Source organism: Doryrhamphus excisus, chromosome 18, assembly GCF_030265055.1.
Source record: "Doryrhamphus excisus isolate RoL2022-K1 chromosome 18, RoL_Dexc_1.0, whole genome shotgun sequence".
NCBI classification, from domain to species: Eukaryota; Metazoa; Chordata; class Actinopteri; order Syngnathiformes; family Syngnathidae; genus Doryrhamphus; species Doryrhamphus excisus.
Genome location: NC_080483.1, coordinates 2,446,662 through 2,466,879, shown reverse-complemented (window position 1 = coordinate 2,466,879; position 20,218 = coordinate 2,446,662). Strand labels below are relative to the sequence as shown.

Here is a 20,218-nt window from a genome sequence, read left to right as displayed (position 1 = left end):
ATTAATATGAATATTAATATAATAAATATAATAATCATAATAGTTATAATAATAATATAATAATTATTATTCATGAATGAATGAATAAATTAATATGAATATTAATATAATAAATATAATAATCATAATAGTTATAATAATAATATAATAATTATTATTCATGAATGAATGAATAATAATTATTATATTATTATTATAACATTATGATTATTATATTTATTATATTAATGCTAATTATTATATTAATTATATATAATAATATTGTTATATTTGCATATTTTACATAATAATAAAATAATAATTATTATTTTAATTTTTATTATTATTATATGCTTGTGTCTCTTTTTTTCAGGAGCACTTTGTAAACAACAGACCATGTCAAACAACGAAATTGATACAACCATGAAAAGGTTGGCTCAGGCCATGATGCCAGGTTGTATGTTGAGTTTAAATGAAATACTTTTGAAAGATTGGGCGGGCCGTATTCAAACACTTGGCGGGCCGGATGTGGCCCCCGGGCCGTAGTTTGCCCACCCCTGCTTTAGAATCAAATTCCTGGCAAGGTCGCTGTCACCGAACGCTACAATAGGGCCCCTTTAAGTAACTACAAAAGTGATGAAGGTTACATTTTCACATTCTTAACTCTCACTCTCTCAAAACGGAGATTAATATTTTGTAAGACCGGTGAGTGTCGACAGTAAATAACAGGGGTGTCCAAACTTTTCGGTAATCAAAATCAAAATCCTGGTAATCAAAGGATACTGGAGACACTTTGATATTTGACATTTGGTAAACCAAAGCATGTAGATATGCTAGCCAGGGAACCTCTCTGCACACTTGAAATGACACACCTATAGTCACCTTTACGCTCGTATAATCCATTGTTTACACAAAATTGTACAACCATTAACGCTACAGGGACTCTACCAGCTAGCAAGCTAGTGAACTAAGCAGTTAGCCTCATATTTATTTCTTCTGAACTTAAGTGTTCCAAATGGAGTAGAGAAAAAGGACACAGTAAAAAGGCACAAATGTACCACTTCCACACATAATGGGAGGATAACCTTTTTCCACTCTGCGTCCATGGCGGGCTACATCGAGTGAAGGTAGGGTAATGTCATGAGGATGGATGTCTCATCCAAGTAACATTAACCAAAATATTATATATTTCAATATGTTTTGACGACTAAAATACCATAATCTACTACAAAACAGCAGCATCATTTAGTTATTAATTTGCGAAAATACGCAATATAGCGAGGGAACGATAATAAAACTGCAATATTATGAGGTACGACTGTACATTTATTTATGGGATTTATTGAATAATTGGATTTTAGTTAATAACACTAAGTAGTTATTAGTGTTTTCCGAAATATATTAACAATTTTCTACCTTTTTATCTATTTCCGAATATGCTTGTTTGGTCCCCCGTCTCTCCGTGAGGCAAGGCTGCCAACCCAGCAATATTTTGAAATCTCCCACGTTCCGCAAATGGCCCCCCAGACCGCATTTTGGACACCCCTGCTACTATATGTGGTCAAAAAAAAGCTACCTTCCACTCAACATGGTGTCTTATATTCGCCCTCTTCATGTCAGTCATCAGACCCAAGCATGGACGCCGCCCACCCAGTCCATGAGCCGCCCCCGATACCGTGCACGGGTGATTGGCTGGATGAAAAGCAGCAGTCGGAACCTCCGCAGCAGCCCGCAGAAAACCGCCGCCGCCACGACCACAAGCGGCGACATCATCACAAAGCCGAGAATGATGAGGGCTGAGCTGCTGTTGTCGTCTAGGTAACGGCAGACAGTTGACGAGCCGTTCAGAATCTGGAAGGACACACAAGAGAGGGGGTGTCATAAGAGTCCGCGTGGGGGGCCTTGGAGGAGGTGTGGGAAGTGGGCGCTGCGAAGACATCGTCATGAGTGTAGTGAGGTGTGACAGCAGCCGACAAAGAGTTGTCTGCAACTCTCTTTGCTGTCAATCACACCACACACCAGGGTTACACACAAAGAAAAGTTCTTCAATCTAAGGCAGGGGTCTCAAACACGTGGCCCGCGGGCCAAATGCGGCCCGCAGGACACTACTTTGAGGCCCCCGCCTTGATATGAAAGTTTAATGTTAGTGCGGCCCGCGCAAGTTTGATATGGATGCTGTATGGTATCATGTACCCAGAAAAAATTATTACATTTGATTCATGTTCATGTTAAAGGTTAAATAACTGTTAATAGTTATCCTCCCTATCCGTGTGGAAGTGGTAAGTTTAAAGGAAACTCTCTTTGCTGTCAATCACACCACACACCAGGGTTACACACAAAGAAAAGTTCTTCACTCTAAATCAGGGGTCTCAAACATGCGGCCCCGCAGGCCAAATGCGGCCCGCAGGACACTACTTTGAGGCCCCCGCCTTGATATGAAAGTTTAATGTTAGTGCGGCCCGCGCATGTTTGATATGGATGCTGTATGGTATCATGTACCCAGAAAAAATTATTACGTTTGATTCATGTTCATGTTAAAGGTTAAATAACTGTTAATAGTTATCCTCCCTATCCGTGTGGAAGTGGTAAGTTTTTGGCTATTTAAGTTGAAAGGAAATAACTTGGAGGCTACCGTTTAGGTCGCTAGCTCTCTCGTTTGCGAGTTAGCATGTGTCTCAAGACCCTGCAGTTGCGCAATATGTTGTAAATAAAAAGAGTATAAATGTGACTATAGTCGTGTTTTGTCAAGGAAGTATTACCACAAATAATAATATTCATCATAGAGTACTCAGGGTAGCTTAAAATGATTATTTATATCATTTATTATTATTATTATTATTATTAATAATAATAATACACATATTTATTTTCATTGTATATATGTATGTAGTATATATGTGAATGCTAGAATGGATTTAAGAGTTTGTAAACAGAAGAACTAGCTAAGATGATACTATGCTAACATTAGCAGAGTAAAATGCTAATGCTTTGTTCATTTTAATCTAAAAAAAATAATTTGTCTACCCACCAACTATATGTGGTTTCTTAAATTTTTATTATTTGCCGTTTTGTTATTATTATTATATTTATTTATTACTGATTGATTGATTTTCTTTATTCTTGATTTTATTTTGTGTAGAAAAATAAAAATGAAGATGTTTAAATACAGTGGAATTACAGTGGAATTTTTTTTTTTCTAACAGTGGAGTTTTATCAGAGCTTTTCTTGTAGAAAATCGGAACCAAAGCAAAGTTTATTCATTTTTCTGTTTTTAATAAATGCGTTTTTTGTTTTTTTTTTGGAAAACCTGATGCGGCCCAGCCTCGCCCAGACCCTAGCTCCAGTGGCCCCCAGGTAAATTGAGTTTGAGACCCCTGATCTAAGGTTATTCTCGCAGTGGTTCCGAGTGGCTCGTTTTCCCTGGCCTCCACAAAATGTGGACATGTGCATATAAACGTGTGTCAAATTATGCTGCATTTTTCCTGCTCCAGTAGCTCACAGTCGAATCCCGAGTGTCAAAGTGGCTGCAAGCTGTGTCGAAGGACGCAGGAAGTCCCACCGCAATTAAAGCCATCACAGCTCATTCGCTTGCCAGCGCACTTCCAAGCAGTTTCGATTTTGTTTGACATTTGCAAGACAGGAATGTGGCAGGAATCCATGAATTTACCAAAGAGTTTGTCCTCATTTGGGTCACCGTGCGACTTAAGTTTATTAATTTTCTATTTTTTTCAATAAAATTATTTTCAATAATTTTCTCTAAAGGCTGGAAATGTTTCATACGTTGTCAGCCGCACCCGATTTGGAGTTATTCCTCTGTCATCTCTCTTAAAGGAGAACTGCACTGTCATGTTTCACAATCCACATTTATTTCCATTTCCTGTGTATTCTAGCACGAATAAATATGAGCTAGCTAACAAGAGACGCCATGGGAAATACCTATTTTGTCGCTAAAGCCCTCATAAAAAAAATCTCACCAAGCTACAGCGATGTTATTATTGTAGCAGCTGTCATGAAAAACTATTTTTAGCTAGTGGACTACCACGACGTTTCGCTAACCGCTAGCGGTCGTTCACAGACGAAATGAGTGGATAACTAAAGATGCTTGTTTGCCATGAGCCCTTTGTAGCTGAGGACTGGAGCAAACGTCTTGTGCTGGAAGACGCAGCCACCCCAAGAGTGGACATTGTAAGCGTTGTTGCTGTTATCTATGTTGCTGTTGTTGACGGAGCTAGCATAAGTATGTTGTGCTATGTTTAAAATCATCAAAATACAGCAAGATGCAACGATTACATGTTATCATCAGTGTACGTATTAATGCATGATCACAGTATGTATATCAAATAGGGGTGTCCCAATGACAGCACTATTAGCTAGCTCATATTGACTTCTTTTCTCGTGTTATAATGCACAGAAAAGGGAAAGAAATATGTGTTCATGTTTCACATCAGAATATTGGAAATGATGGGCAAAATTAGACTGTTCCTTTGTGACGCCATGGGTGGAATAAATTAAACACACACACCGTTTTGGCAGGAAGCTTAAATCAAAGGAAATACAGTTGGAATAGGTGCGGATTCTGTAAAATCTAAAGAAATTATATGCGGGTTATTGTGTGTGGCTGCTCTATAGGACACCACAACTCAATACAAAGGGTCAAAAAAATTAGCATAACAGGTCCGCCTTTAAGATTGAGAAGATTAGTCTTCCAAGACAACCTGAACAGTGCAGTTGCGATCGATTGAATGCACTAAGAATACAATGACATGGATGAAGGAGAATATTCATAAGCATAGAGAAGATTAGGATGTCACTGCTTGGACATTTCAGAAAATTCAGGGAACAATGGGGTCCTTTTCTTAGATTTGGTAATGGTAATGGTTTTATTTCATTTGAACATGCATCAGCAGTCCAGTTTGGACTTTTAGGAAAAACAATCAGACTGCACTTCCGGAATAACAAACAAAAAACAGACTGTGTACATATATTTATACTGTTATTCTGTATATTTTGTATTTTTCATTCTTTTTAATAGATGTGTCTGCACCTACTATACCAAAACAAATTCCTAGTATGTGTTTGATCATACATGGCAATAAACCTTTTCTGATTCTGATTCTGATCAGATTACAATTGAATGCATCCCATAATCAGTTCCCAGTTCCACATGTCCAAAAGGAGTAGGAAGAAGCAAAGCTTATTAAATCCTACCCCTCCATCTGGTACTTTTACAATCAGTAACTGTTACATTTGTTCACTTCCTGCTTTCCATAATACAGTTTAAGGTTTTTTATTTTTATTTTTATTTTTATTTTTATTTTTATTTTTATTTTTATTTTTAATAATGCACCTCGTACCGAAGCACAAGGTGATATGAGCATCATTAAAGAAGCAAAGCTTATTAAATCCTACCCCTCCATCTGGTACTTTTACAATCAGTAACTGTTACATTTGTTCACTTCCTGCTTTCCATAATACAGTTTAAGGTTTTTCATTTTTATTTTTATTTTTATTTTTATTTTTATTTTTATTTTTATTTTTATTTTTATTTTTATTTTTATTTTTATTTTTATTTTTATTTTTATTTTTATTTTTATTTTTATTTTTATTTTTATTTTTAATAATGCACCTCGTACCGAAGCACAAGGTGATATGAGCATCATTAAAGAAGCAAAGCTTATTAAATCCTACCCCTCCATCTGGTACTTTTACAATCAGTAACTGTTACATTTGTTCACTTCCTGCTTTCCATAATACAGTTTAAGGTTTTATTTTTTTAATTTTAATTTTAATTTTAATTTTAATTTTAATTTTAATTTTAATTTTAATTTTAATTTTAATTTTAATTTTAATTTTAATTTTAATTTTAATTTTAATTTTAATTTTAATTTTAATTTTAATTTTAATTTTAATTTTAATTTTAATTTTAATTTTAATTTTTAATAATGCACCTCGTACCGAAGCACAAGTTGATATGAGCATCATTAAAGAAGCAAAGCTTATTAAATCCTACCCCTCCATCTGGTACTTTTACAATCAGTAACTGTTACATTTGTTCACTTCCTGCTTTCCATAATACAGTTTAAGGTTTTATTATTTTTTTTTTTAAATAATGTACCTCGTACCGAAGTACTAGGTGATATGAGCATCCAGTGACATAATGGGTACCATAGTGCGTGTCAATATAGTGATATATATAGCACATCATGACTGGTTCAAGACTCTTCATCCTTGTATTTAGCAAACATCAACTGCTTGTATTGTTTCTTGAATTGGCTCATCGTTGTGCATTGTTTGATTTCCTTACTCAATCCATTCCATAGTTTGATTCCACATACTGAAATGCTATGGCTAGCATAACGTAGTCCTAGCATAGAAGTGTTTCAAATGTACTTCTTCCCTGAGATCATATTTCTCCTCTCTTGTAGAGAAGTATTGGATGACATTCTTAGCTAATTGCTTATTTTTAGCCTTATGCATTATTTTAGCTGTTTTGTGATTTTAGAAAGTGAAATACATCAGTGGAGAGTTTGGTCATCACCTCTTTTCATTTGTTAATGACACCGACCTCCCACTCACACAAAACTCAATAAATAAACATTACAAAAAAATAATAATACTTTTCCAATGAGCCATCACGGTAAGACACTAAAGTCTGTTTCTTGTCCTGAATATTAAATCCCTTTGAATTGGCGATGGATTTGGACATGGGTTTTGTTGCTGATGCCCTCCTACACTGTGACCTGTCTCCTCATATCTCTTCCACATTCCTGACATTCTATCAATGTGCCATCCTGGAGGAGATGCACTACTTCAGCAACTTGTGCAGGCTGAAGACAAGCACCTCAGGCTCGCATTAGTGACGAGTGTGCAGAAAAAAAACTACTAAATGATCCAGTAGTCCTCCAAATCTTTTCTAAATTACTGCTCTTTTCCACGTGTTGTCTTTTGCCGCATCTTTTTTATTCTTCTATTGCTGCATCTTGATATTGCAGATCTTTCCGAGTGCGTCGTTGTTCCTTGCTTGTGTTTATTACCCACTGAGCCGACCATACCGCCACGCAACAGTGCAATATGTTGTCTCGATCGAGAACGCAGCTGTACATCTTCACAGGAGGATGTGCTGTCACGAGACTCACGTTGAAGCGAATTGAAGGTCCCTGAGGTCTACGTTGTAGGCCGTAATCCAGACTGCACAATGTCAAACATGTAGATCATTCATTGACTGACTCATTGAACGTATTGAATTATGGAAACACAGCGTCATTCCGTTATGAACACATGCCAGCCGCATGTCGTTGTTATTGTTGTAATGGTGAATTAAATGTCTCTTTGGCATCCTTTCCTCTGGGTCAGAGGTAGGGAACCTATGGCTCGGGAGCCACGTAGGGCTCTTTTGACGACTGTATCTGGCTCTCAAGCATTTCTTACCACAATAAAAATGCATTTTTGCTAACATTTTAAAGTAAACCATCACAGAAATGATATTAAAATATAAATATTATATTATAAATATTATTAAAAATTATTAATAAATATTATAAATATTACATAAAATAATCAACAACTTTCTTATGCATTTTAATTCGTCCATCAAACACCAAAACTTGATTATTACCGGGTAATGCTGTAGTCTACCTCGGTCATTGAGATGTCAAAAAAAACATGTAAATATAAACTTTCCTCCTTTAGTCAAATAGTCACCTAGCTAAAGCTGCAGAACCAAGCCTTCTGGTGAAGATGGCCAAAAGAATGAAATACGCGTACTGAATACGGTTCAAAACCATGCAGCAGCAGAAGTTGCATTAATGGCAGCAAGTATTTGATTTATTATTAGACACTGCATTGGCGTGGGGTAGTGTGCCTGGTCTACGTAATTAGAGCCCATTATATCTAAAACTGTTGGTCTTACATAAAAATGCACACATTTTATTGCATTCAATGTTTAAAAAAAATGTATATGGCTCTCACAGATACACATTTTAAAATATCTGGCCTTCATGGCTCTCTTAGCCAAAAAGGTTCCCGACCCCTGCTGTGGGTTCACGATGGTTGTTATTGTTGTTATGACCGAAAAATACAATATGAGAGTGATAATCTGGAGCAATTGATGCAAATGACTGTTGAGGCTGTTACTTTGACGTGCTTTTTCATTTTGTCGCTTCTCCTTCTGGGATTCAAGACGTTCTTCAGTTTCCTTAATGCCACAGGACACTATATGGCGCCACTCTTACGGGGGTCAAGCCATTCATATATTCATTCATTCATTCATTTTCTACCGCTTTTCCTCACGAGGGTCGCGGGGGTGCTGGAGCCTATCCCAGCTGTCTTCGGGCGTAAGGCGGGGTACACCCTGGACTGGTCGCCAGCCAATCACAGGGCACATATAGACAAACAACCATTCACACTCACATTCATACCTATGGACAATTTGGAGTCGCCAATTAACCTAGCATGTTTTTGGAATGTGGGAGGAAACCGGAGTACCCGGAGAAAACCCACGCAGGATATTTCAGGATATATTCCTGGTTCAGGATATTTTTCATCAAAATAGTAGTCATGCCAAAATGTTGTGTTGCTGCTGGATGTTCACAGTATCCGAGTGATACTGTCGTGGGGGTGCTGGAGCCTATCCCAGCTGTCTTCGGACAAGAGGCGGGGTACACCCTGGACTGGTGGCCAGCCAATCACATGGCACATATAGACAAACAACCATTCACACTCACATTCATACCTATGGACAATTTGGAGTGGCTAATTAACCTAGCATGTTTTTGGAATGTGTTAGTGTTCTTACAAAGAACACTAAACTCATCACACACCAACTTAACACTCAAAAGGTGTAATTATGAAACCAGCTCAACCGAATCATTCATTCATTCATTTTCTACCGCTTATTCTCACGAGGGTCGCGTTGTTGATTGCTGGAGCCTATCCCAGCTGTCTTCGGGCGAGAGGCGGGGTACACCCTGGACTGGTGACCAGCCAATCACAGGGCACATATAGACAAACAACCATTCACACTCACATTCATACCTATAGACAATTTGGAGTCGCTAATTAACCTAGCATGTTTTTGGAATGTGGGAGGAAACCAGAGTAACCGGAGAAAACCCACGCATGCACGGGGAGAACATGCAAACTCCACACAGAGATGCCCGAGGGTGGGATTGAACCCTTGTCTCCTAGCTGTGAGGTCTGCGCGCTAACCCCTAGACCACCGTGCCGCGCCATTCATACAGTCGTGCGCAAAGTTTTGGGCACCTCTGACAATTTTTGTAATTTTCAAGAATAAACCAATAGGTATTTGGATCAACTATTTCATTTATGAAATATGAAATATCCATCAAAACAAAAGAGATTTCAGCTACCAGTTTCTACTATGAGGGACATAATGTGGAAATGGAAGACCACCAAAAAAAAACAACAGTAATTTATTACTTGCTAATTTATTACTGTCAATTTCACACGTGCCGAGTCTCCCAGTGGCTGTTTGGGCTCCAAAACCCCTGGCACCCGTGCCAGTACCGTTACATGGCCATCAGTTCCACACAGTGGGTGCCCTACATGAAGCCATCTCCATCGCCACCAGTTGAGAATCCCTGATTTATACCATATGCGGTATTGTACTTACAGAAATTGCATTTACACCAGGGGTCTCAAACACGCGGCCCGCGGGCCAAATGTAGCCCGCAGGACGCTAGTTTAGGCCCCCGCCTTGATATGAAAGTTTAATTTGGATGCTGTATGGTATCATGTACCCAGAAAAAATTATTACGTTTGATTCATGTTCATGTTAAAGGTTAAATAACTGTTAATAGTTATCCTCCCTATCCGTGTGGAAGTGGTAAGTTTAAAGGAAACTCTCTTTGCTGTCAATCACACCACACGCCAGGGTTACACACAAAGAAAAGTTCTTCACTCTAAATCAGGGGTCTCAAACATGCGGCCCGCGGGCCAAATGTGGCCCGCAGGACGCTAGTTTGAGGCCCCCGTCTTGATATGAAAGTTTAATGTTAGTGCGGCCCGCGCAAGTTTGATATGGATGCTGTATGGTATCATGTACCCAGAAAAAATGATTACGTTTGATTCATGTTCATGTTAAAGGTTAAATAACTGTTAATAGTTATCCTCCCTATCCGTGTGGAAGTGGTAAGTTTTTGGCTACTAAAGTTTAAAGGAAATGACTTGAAGGCTACCGTTTAGGTCGCTAGCTCTCTAGTTTGCGAGTTAGCATGTGTCTCAAGACCCTGCAGTTGCGCAATATGTTGTAAATAAAAAGAGTATAAATGTGACTATAGTCGTGTTTTGTCATGTCTACAGGGCTCTAATAATGCTTTGTTCATTTTAATATGAAAAAAAATAATTTGTCTACCCACCAACTATATGTGCTTTCTCAAGTTTTTATTATTTGCTGTTTTGTTATTATTATTATATTTATTTATTACTGATTGATTTTCTTTATTCTTGATTTGTTTATTTATTTTTCATCTTATTTTGTGCAGAAAAATGAAAATTAAGATATTTGAGAACAGTGGAATGTTTTATCAGAGCTTTTATTGTAGAAAATCGGAACCGAAGCACTGAAAAAGTTTGTATATTTTTCTGTTTTTAATAAATGCGTTTTTTTTTTAAAACCTGATGCGGCCCAGTCTTGCCCAGACCCGAGCTCCAGTGGGCCCCCAAGTAAATTGAGTTTGAGACCCCTGATTTACACAATCTTAGACATCTGGTCAAAGCATCTTCCTGCTGGAAAATGTTGAGTAAATTAACCTGTAAAACAGCAACCTCTGCTGGACTCTTTTTTTCACCTGCAGATAGTGCCATCAAACTCCTTGTTATCCAAGTTACCGTAAAAAAAACTATTATGAGCCCGCCGTGGTATTGTGGTTAGTACTCCCAGGTTTGAATCTCCACTAGTAAGCATCATTGGTATTGGTCAGGAAGGGCATCTGGATCAAAAAAGATCTGCTGTGGCAACTTTGTAATCATAATAAAAAAGCCAAAACAAACAAAACTAAAAACTAAAAAAAATAAATTACTTTAAATTCAATTACAATTTAAAGCAGAGAAAATAAATCTGTCAATATACAGAAGAGCAAATGTTATTAAAAACGAGGTTTGCGGGGGTGCTGGAGCCTATCCCAGCTATCTTCGGGCGAGAGGTGGGGTAAACCCTGCACTGGTGGCCAGCCAATCACAGGGCACATATAGACAAACAACCATTCACACTCACATTCATACCTATGGACAATTTGGAGTCGCTAATTAACCTAGCATGTTTTTGGAATGTGGGAGGAAACCGGAGTACCCGGAGAAAACCCACATGCATGCACGGGGAGAACATGCAAACTCCACACAGAGATGGCCGAGGGTGGGATTGAACTCGGGTCTCCTAGCTGTGAGACCTGTGTGCTAACACTTGACCACCGTGCAGCTATTGGAAGAAGTTAATAATTAAAATATATTTTTATTTTTAATTCTATTGATTTTTGTACATTTCTTAGCAGTCTGTTGAGTGTTAAGCTGCTGAGTGATGAGTTGAGCGTTCTTTAGAAGGCACCTTGAGTCAGACTATTATTGAGTAATGACACAATTCATACCTATGGACAATTTGGAGTCCCCAATTAGTGGAATTGAACCCTGGTGCCCTAGCTGTGAGGCCTGCGCGCTAACCACTAGACCACCGTGCCGCCCTGTTAACAAATATTTTTATTTATTAATAAATGCACATGCAAACATGTAGAGAAATTTCATCAACGGTAGCAGAAATGTAACTAGCTTTAACTACCAGGCCGATCATTATAAGCAGCTGGTGGCAATCCTCCTGAAGTTCTACAAATCCACAACTTTGTCGTTTTAAGTAATACTTTAACTTATTTTTCACAAGATATTCAATCACCTAATGTCTTGAATGTATTTGTTGTTTATTTCTTGACAGATAAAGAATATTTTCCAAATATAAATATTATTTTTATGCATAAATCTATTGTATAAACAGATGTGATTTTGATGTAAAACAATATCTTGTATACCTTAGCTAACCAGCACAGTTAACAATTGATTTTCAGTACATGTTGTCAAAATAAATTAGATTTAGCCACTTTTATCCCATACCTATGGACAATTTGGAGTCGCTAATTAACCTAGCATGTTTTTCGGAATGTGGGAGGAAACCGGAGTACACGGAGAAAACCCACGCATGCACGGGGAGAACATGCAAACTCCACACAGAGATGGCAGAGAGTGGAAAAATAAAATATATATAATAAAAATATTTAATAAAGGAGTTTAAAGTATAAAGTGTGCCCAGAAGTGTTCATCACTCACCCTGGAATGACAAAGGAATCCGGCATAGAGTGGAAGCACGGCCGGCAGCAGCACCACGGAGAAAACCACAACCAGGAGCAGAGCGCCGGCGAGGACCACCAACACGTCCCAAAGGACCAGAGCCGCCCCGCATGCCAGACAACCGCACCTTCCTCTCTGGCTGCCCCAGGCAGAACCTCCACTGTGAGCCACGGGAGGGGGCAGCATCTTGACTCGCTCGCCCATCCACAACTCTTCCTCCTTGTCCTCCTCACCTGAGCCTCCATCATCCAGGTCCACGTCCATGCCACACATCCTGAGTGGCACAAGTGAAAAGTCAGCACTATGAAAAGACACAGTCAACAGTTTTTTCATGAAAATGGACAATCTCAGCCGGAAATGTTGATCAGAAAGTCATTAGATTAGAAATAATGACACACACCATCTTATTTTTTTTCCACTAAAGCCTTTTTAAAAGAATGTCGCTACTGTACATATATATTATGTTAGCAACAACAATGTTAGCTAACACAGTAACTAAATAGTCCACGTACCTACCCGAAATCCACTCTATCCTCTCAGAAGTCTTCGCCGTGTCGCAAGCTCGCTGACACTTCGTAAAGAAACATAAAATGTAACACAAAATAAGATTTATGTTAGCAGTTTTTTAAACGATAACAAAAGAAAGATGGATGGGAATCACCTGCTAGTTGATTAGAGACGCCGCGCTGCGCGAGAGGGAAGAGAGAGAGAGAGAGAGAGAGAGAGAGAGAGGAGAGGCGCGTGCCAGCCCAGCCCGCGTTCACGAGACGCCACGTGATCACATCCACGACTGTCACTTTTGACGACACGCTGGCTAATTATTGATTATTTTAACTTGCTAATTTAACAGCTCATTAATAAGAAAGGTTATAATGTTTTACAGTTGAAAATCGTGGGCCTTTATTTTTTTAAATCTACCTTCCATTCAATTGAAAAAAACTTTATTTGTTTTCTTAAGTGTTTAAAGTATGACCATAGTGGCCATTTGTGAACTGCAGGTGGTCTTTAATTGTCCTTTTTACTATTAAACACACTTTCAAGGATTAGGGCCACTGAAAAGACTAACCAATAATGGTAATGGTAATGGTTTTATTTCATTTGAACATGCATCAGATTCCAATTGAATGCATCCCATAATCAGTTCACAGTTCCACATGTCCAAAAGGAGTAGGAAGAAGCAAAGCTTATTAAATCCTACCCCTCCATCTGGTACTTTTACAATCAGTAGCTGTTGCATTTGTTCACTTCCTGCTTTCCGTAGTACAGTTTAAGGTTTTTTAATTTTAATTTTAATTTTAATTTTAATTTTAATTTTAATTTTAATTTTAATTTTAATTTTAATTTTAATTTTAATTTTAATTTTAATTTTAATTTTAATTTTAATTTTAATTTTAATTTTAATTTTAATTTTAATTTTAATTTTAATTTTAATTTTAATTTTAATTTTAATTTTAATTTTAATTTTAATTTTAATTTTAATTTATAATAAAGTCACAAGAAAATGTTGATGTAAAAAAAAGTTAAAAGTGTTTTGTCACCGGCAGACAACTAAAGACTCAATATATTTAGCATTATCATATGCTATACAGTTAAAGTTTTTTTATTTTTTTATTTTTATTTTTATTTTTATTTTTATTTTTATTTTTATTTTTATTTTTATTTTTATTTTTATTTTTATTTTTATTTTTATTTTTATTTTTATTTTTATTTTTATTTTTATTTTTATTTTTATTTTTATTTTTATTTTTATTTTTATTTATAATAAAGTCACAAGAAAATGTTGATGTAAAAAAAGTTAAATAAAAGTGTTTTGTCACCGACAAACACACAACTAAAGACTCAATATATTTAGCATTATCATATGCTATACAGTTTAAGTTTTTTTAATTTTAATTTTAATTTTAATTTTAATTTTAATTTTAATTTTAATTTTAATTTTAATTTTAATTTTAATTTTAATTTTAATTTTAATTTTAATTTTAATTTTAATTTTAATTTTAATTTTAATTTTAATAAAGTCACAAGAAAATGTTGATGTAAAAAAAAAGTTAAATAAAAGTGTTTTGTCACCGACAAACACACAACTAAAGACTCAATATATTTAGCATTATCATATGCTATACAGTTTAAGTTTTTTTTATTTTTATTTTTATTTTTATTTTTATTTTTATTTTTATTTTTATTTTTATTTTTATTTTTATTTTTATTTTTATTTTTATTTTTATTTTTATTTTTATTTTTATTTTTATTTTTAATAAAGTCACAAGAAAATGTTGATGTAAAAAAAAAGTTAAATAAAAGTGTTTTGTCACCGACAAACAAACAACTAAAGACTCAATATATTTAGCATTATCATATGCTATACAGTTTAAGTTTTTTTAATTTTAATTTTAATTTTAATTTTAATTTTAATTTTAATTTTAATTTTAATTTTAATTTTAATTTTAATTTTAATTTTAATTTTAATTTTAATTTTAATTTTAATTTTAATTTTAATTTATAATAAAGTCACAAGAAAATGTTGATGTAAAAAAAAGTTAAAAGTGTTTTGTCACCGGCAGACAACTAAAGACTCAATATATTTAGCATTATCATATGCTATACAGTTAAAGTTTTTTTATTTTTTTTATTTTTATTTTTATTTTTATTTTTATTTTTATTTTTATTTTTATTTTTATTTTTATTTTTATTTTTATTTTTATTTTTATTTTTATTTTTATTTTTATTTTTATTTTTATTTTTATTTTTATTTTTATTTTTATTTTTATTTATAATAAAGTCACAAGAAAATGTTGATGTAAAAAAAGTTAAATAAAAGTGTTTTGTCACCGACAAACACACAACTAAAGACTCAATATATTTAGCATTATCATATGCTATACAGTTTAAGTTTTTTTAATTTTAATTTTAATTTTAATTTTAATTTTAATTTTAATTTTAATTTTAATTTTAATTTTAATTTTAATTTTAATTTTAATTTTAATTTTAATTTTAATTTTAATTTTAATTTTAATTTTAATTTTAATTTTAATTTTAATTTTAATTTATAATAAAGTCACAAGAAAATGTTGATGTAAAAAAAAAGTTAAATAAAAGTGTTTTGTCACCGACAAACACACAACTAAAGACTCAATATATTTAGCATTATCATATGCTATACAGTTTAAGTTTTTTTTATTTTTATTTTTATTTTTATTTTTATTTTTATTTTTATTTTTATTTTTATTTTTATTTTTATTTTTATTTTTATTTTTATTTTTATTTTTATTTTTATTTTTATTTTTATTTTTATTTTTATTTTTATTTTTATTTTTAATAAAGTCACAAGAAAATGTTGATGTAAAAAAAAAGTTAAATAAAAGTGTTTTGTCACCGACAAACAAACAACTAAAGACTCAATATATTTAGCATTATCATATGCTATACAGTTTAAGTTTTTTTAATTTTAATTTTAATTTTAATTTTAATTTTAATTTTAATTTTAATTTTAATTTTCATTTTCATTTTCATTTTCATTTTAATTTTAATTTTAATTTTAATTTTAATTTTAATTTTAATTTTAATTTTAATTTTAATTTTAATTTTAATTTTAATTTTAATTTTAATTTTAATTTTAATTTTAATTTTAATTTTAATTTTAATTTTAATTTTAATTTTAATTTTTAATAAAGTCACAAGAAAATGTTGATGTAAAAAAAAGTTAAATAAAAGTGTTTTGTCACTGACAAACACACAACTAACGACTCAGTGTATTTAGCATTATCATATGCTATACAGTTTAAGTTTTTTTAATTTTAATTTTAATTTTAATTTTAATTTTAATTTTAATTTTAATTTTAATTTTAATTTTAATTTTAATTTTAATTTTAATTTTAATTTTAATTTTAATTTTAATTTTAATTTTAATTCAATATATTTAGCATTATCATATGCTATACCGTTTAAGTTTTTTTTTTTTTATTTTTATTTTTATTTTTATTTTTATTTTTATTTTTATTTTTATTTTTATTTTTATTTTTATTTTTATTTTTATTTTTATTTTTATTTTTATTTTTATTTTTATTTTTATTTTTATTTTTATTTTTATTTTTATTTTTATTTTTATTTCAATATATTTAGCATTATCATTTTTAATTGTAATTGTAATTGTAATTGTAATTGTAATTGTAATTGTAATTGTAATTGTAATTGTAATTGTAGCATTATCATATGCTTGGCATATTTTTAAAATTGATTGGTTTTAGCATAGAGGTGTCCCACGCACGGCCCTAGGACCTTTTAGCGGATCACCGCAAACTGACTCGGGCCATTGAAAAAAGAACTAATAAAGTTACAAGAAAAGTAGACATGAAATATGCTTTTTTTTTTAAGTAACTATAATTATCAGTTTTGTCACCTTTTGTCACCTGTCACACCTGATCGAAATTTTTGTTGAAAAGTGCAAAAATGTACATTTTGCACTATTGTTCAAGAGGTTCAAAATGCAAAAAAAAATATTATGAAAGCAAATGTAAGCAATTTATTGCAAAGAAGCATTAAAATTAAACGTTACCGCCAGCGTTCCAGGCATGACAAGGAGATCCCACCTGAGATGTTTTCCACACAGCTGAAGCCCCGCCCATCATGATCCTTCAATGGGAAATTACCGCTTTGAGTCGTGCAGGGGCGTAAAATGGCACTGGTTATGAGGAGATGTTGCACTGATGGTGGCTTTTTCAACATGAGAACTCTTTTGGGTTGGTTTTAACACATTTTTTGTTGTGTTTGTCCTCTTTTCTTCCGATCCTCCCAGAATGAACATGAGCGCCATGCATTCATCTGATACTTTATTCCAAGCTTTGCCGTTTCTTTTTTAAATTTAATTTCCCAACTATCTCAGCCTTTTATGACTCGGGAATTCTAACTTTTTCCGTCATCAAAAATTCAAACTTTATTCTCATAAAAATTGCGACTTTTTTTCTTGTTAAAATACAAATTTTCTCTTCGTATTTTGACTTCATTCTTGTAAAATTACATAAGTTTTTTTTCAATTTATGCCATTTTTTAAAAAAATTTAATTTCCCAACTATCTCAAACTTTTATGATTTGGGAATTCTAACTTTTTCCGTCATCAAAAATTCAAACTTTATTCTCATAAAAATTGCGACTTTTTTTCTTGTTAAAATACAAATTTTCTCTTCGTATTTTGACTTCATTCTTGTAAAATTACATATGTTTTTTTTTTTACCGTTTCTTTTTTAAATTTAATTTCCCAACTATCTCAACCTTTTACGACTCGGGAATTCTAACTTTTTCCGTCATCAAAAATTCAAACTTTATTCTCATAAAAATTGCGACTTTTTTTCTTGTTAAAATACAAATTTTCTCTTCGTATTTTGACTTCATTCTTGTAAAATTACATATGTTTTTTTCAATTTCTGCCATTTTTAAAAAAATTTAATTTCCCAACTATCTCAACCTTTTACGACTCGGGAATTCTAACTTTTTCCGTCATCAAAAATGAAAACTTTATTGTCATAAAAATTGCGACTTTTTTTCTCTTAGCAAATGACAGAACGGAGGATGAAGAAAGTGCTTTAAAACAACAGCAATCACTGTAATGGTCGCTTGTTTCCACCTGGGTCCCGCTTCTTATCTTCCCAAATGGAACGACCTCTGGGTCGCGGTTCATCAATAACATGCATGCTGTAACGTCAGATATGCGAGATAGCATGCCGAGAAAATCCCAAACATGTGCGATAAGTCTCAATTGCGGGGATTACGGTTGCCATGACGCCACCAACAAGGGAAAGAGCCCCGGCAAAGGAAGGCGAGGCGTGGATTTATTTATAATCCTGTGTGATGTGAGCGACACTGTCTGACTTGGACAAAGCTCTGTTGTGTGTCTGTGAGATAAGGGGAATGTGATTGATTTGTTTTGCAGCACAGATGGAATTACACGGAACAGAAAGATACGAGATAGGATGCGAGGACGAGACCAGATAAGACGGGGAAAGGGATGATGGCTAACGATGATTGATAGCGACTAATTGACTAGTTCATGAATGTAGATAATTGTATTGCTCATGTTGCATTAAACAGCCTGTTCTGTGGTTATCATCACACTTCTGACATCCACAAATCCACTAAAGTGCATCTGCTTTCAAAATAAAAGTGGCTAAATCTAATTTATTTTGACAACATGTACTGAAAATCAATTGTTAACTGTGCTGGTTAGCTAAGGTATACAAGATATTGTTTTACATCTGTTTATACAATAGATTTATGCATAAAAATAATATTTATATTTGGAAAATATTCTTTATCTGTCAAGAAATAAACAACAAATACATTCAAGACATTAGGTGATTGAATATCTTATGAAAAATAAGTTAAAGTATTACTTAAAACGACAAAATTGTGGATTTGTAGAACTACAGGAGGATTGCCACCAGCTGCTTATAATGATCTGCCTGGTAGTTAAAGCTAGTTACATTTCTGCTACCGTTGATTAAATTTCTCTACATGTTTGCATTTATTAATAAATAAAAATATTTCTTAACAGGGCGGCACGGTGGTCTAGTGGTTAGCGCGCAGGCCTCACAGCTAGGACACCAGGGTTCAATTCCACTAATTGGGGACTCCAAATTGTCCATAGGTATGAATTGTGTCATTACTCAATAATAGTCTGACTCAAGGTGCCTTCTAAAGAACGCTCAACTCATCACTCAGCAGCTTAACACTCAACAGACTGCTAAGAAATGTACAAATATCAATAGAATTAAAAATAAAAAAATATTTTAATTATTAACTTCTTCCAATAGCTGCATGGTGGTCAAATGTTAGCACACAGGTCTCACAGCTAGGAGACCCGAGTTCAATCCCACCCTCGGCCATCTCTGTGTGGAGTTTGCATGTTCTCCCCGTGCATGCGTGGGTTTTCTCCGGGTACTCCGGTTTCCTCCCACATTCCAAAAACATGCTAGGTTAATTAGCGACTCCAAATTGTCCATAGGTATGAATGTGAGTGTGAATGGTTGTTTGTCTATATGTGCCCTGGATTTGGTTCGAGTTCATTTCGGTTAGAGTAATTATTTAGTAGTATAATGAATCATTTATTTAAATTAATTATTGAATTAGTCATTTTTTAGTCATGTATTTTAATTATGAATGTATTTCAATGATTAACAACTTTAAATCATTCATTCATTAAATGCCTTCTGTTATATGTTTATCCTTTGTGATGAACCATACAACTTTTTCGGAAATTGAAGTTAGGTTTGTGCAAATTCGGTGGTGTGGCCCTAATACTAAAATATATTAAAGTGTTGCCGTAACTATTTGTATTGAATACAGAGTTTGTGTGTTTGGAGTGTGCTGTGAATTAGCCAGTTTTTCATTGTAATGTACAGTCTATGGCGCCCTCTGGTGGGAAATATAAACGTAACATACCCAAATTGTTCATCTTTCTTGTTAAATACGCCCAGCAAATATAACATTAACACTGGCTGTTAATGCGTCCGCCTTTTATTTGTACAAAACACAGTGCTATCTTGCAAGAATATAAACACGGCTCAATGCTTCCTGGTTCTCTTCTTCTTCGGTTATATTTCCTCAAAATGTGCTTAAACAGACATGTTGAAAATTATGCTGCCATCTATAGACCACACTCTGAACAGCAGCCCGGAAATGCACAACTGGTGAAATTGAGCGAATTTCCATAGTAGTAGTACTTAATATTAATAATAAATTGAATATTTTTGTAGTTACAGTTATGACTGTTATGACTTTGTCAATACGATTTTCACAAAAGCGCCCTGAAGACATGAAATAACACCCCATAGTCACATTTATGCTATTCTTTGTTTACAACGCACTGCGCAACTGTAATGCGCAGGCTACGGAAACACTG

General features: G+C 33.8%; 1 protein-coding gene across 3 annotated transcripts; it reads right to left on the bottom strand.

Moving 5' to 3' along the window:
- Positions 1-269: 269 nt before the first annotated feature.
- Positions 270-19,832, bottom strand: LOC131106339 (transmembrane protein 88). 3 transcript variants are annotated; one of them, XM_058055294.1, is made up of 4 exons: positions 19,759-19,832; positions 12,844-12,898; positions 12,307-12,601; positions 270-1,830 (listed from the first exon to the last, which is right to left on the bottom strand). In XM_058055294.1, exons 3-4 carry the CDS (start codon positions 12,598-12,600, stop codon positions 1,603-1,605), a joined length of 522 nt encoding a protein of 173 aa, XP_057911277.1. In that variant the 5' UTR covers position 12,601; positions 12,844-12,898; positions 19,759-19,832; the 3' UTR covers positions 270-1,602. The 3 variants fall into 3 exon arrangements, with proteins under 3 accessions (XP_057911277.1, XP_057911275.1, XP_057911276.1); XM_058055292.1 differs by lacking the exon at positions 19,759-19,832 and adding an exon at positions 12,989-13,022 and having other exon boundaries at positions 12,840-12,898; XM_058055293.1 differs by lacking the exon at positions 19,759-19,832 and adding an exon at positions 12,989-13,002.
- Between the last annotated feature and the right edge of the window lie 386 nt (positions 19,833-20,218).

Excerpts from the sequence above, each read along its gene's own strand:
- LOC131106339 (XM_058055294.1), bottom strand. The coding sequence starts at position 12,600 with ATGTGTGGCATGGACGTGGACCTGGATGATGGAGGCTCAGGTGAGGAG. Across the intron at positions 1,831-12,306 it reads GATTCCTTTGTCATTCCAGG|ATTCTGAACGGCTCGTCAAC; the intron begins GTGAGTGATGAA and ends GTGTCCTTCCAG.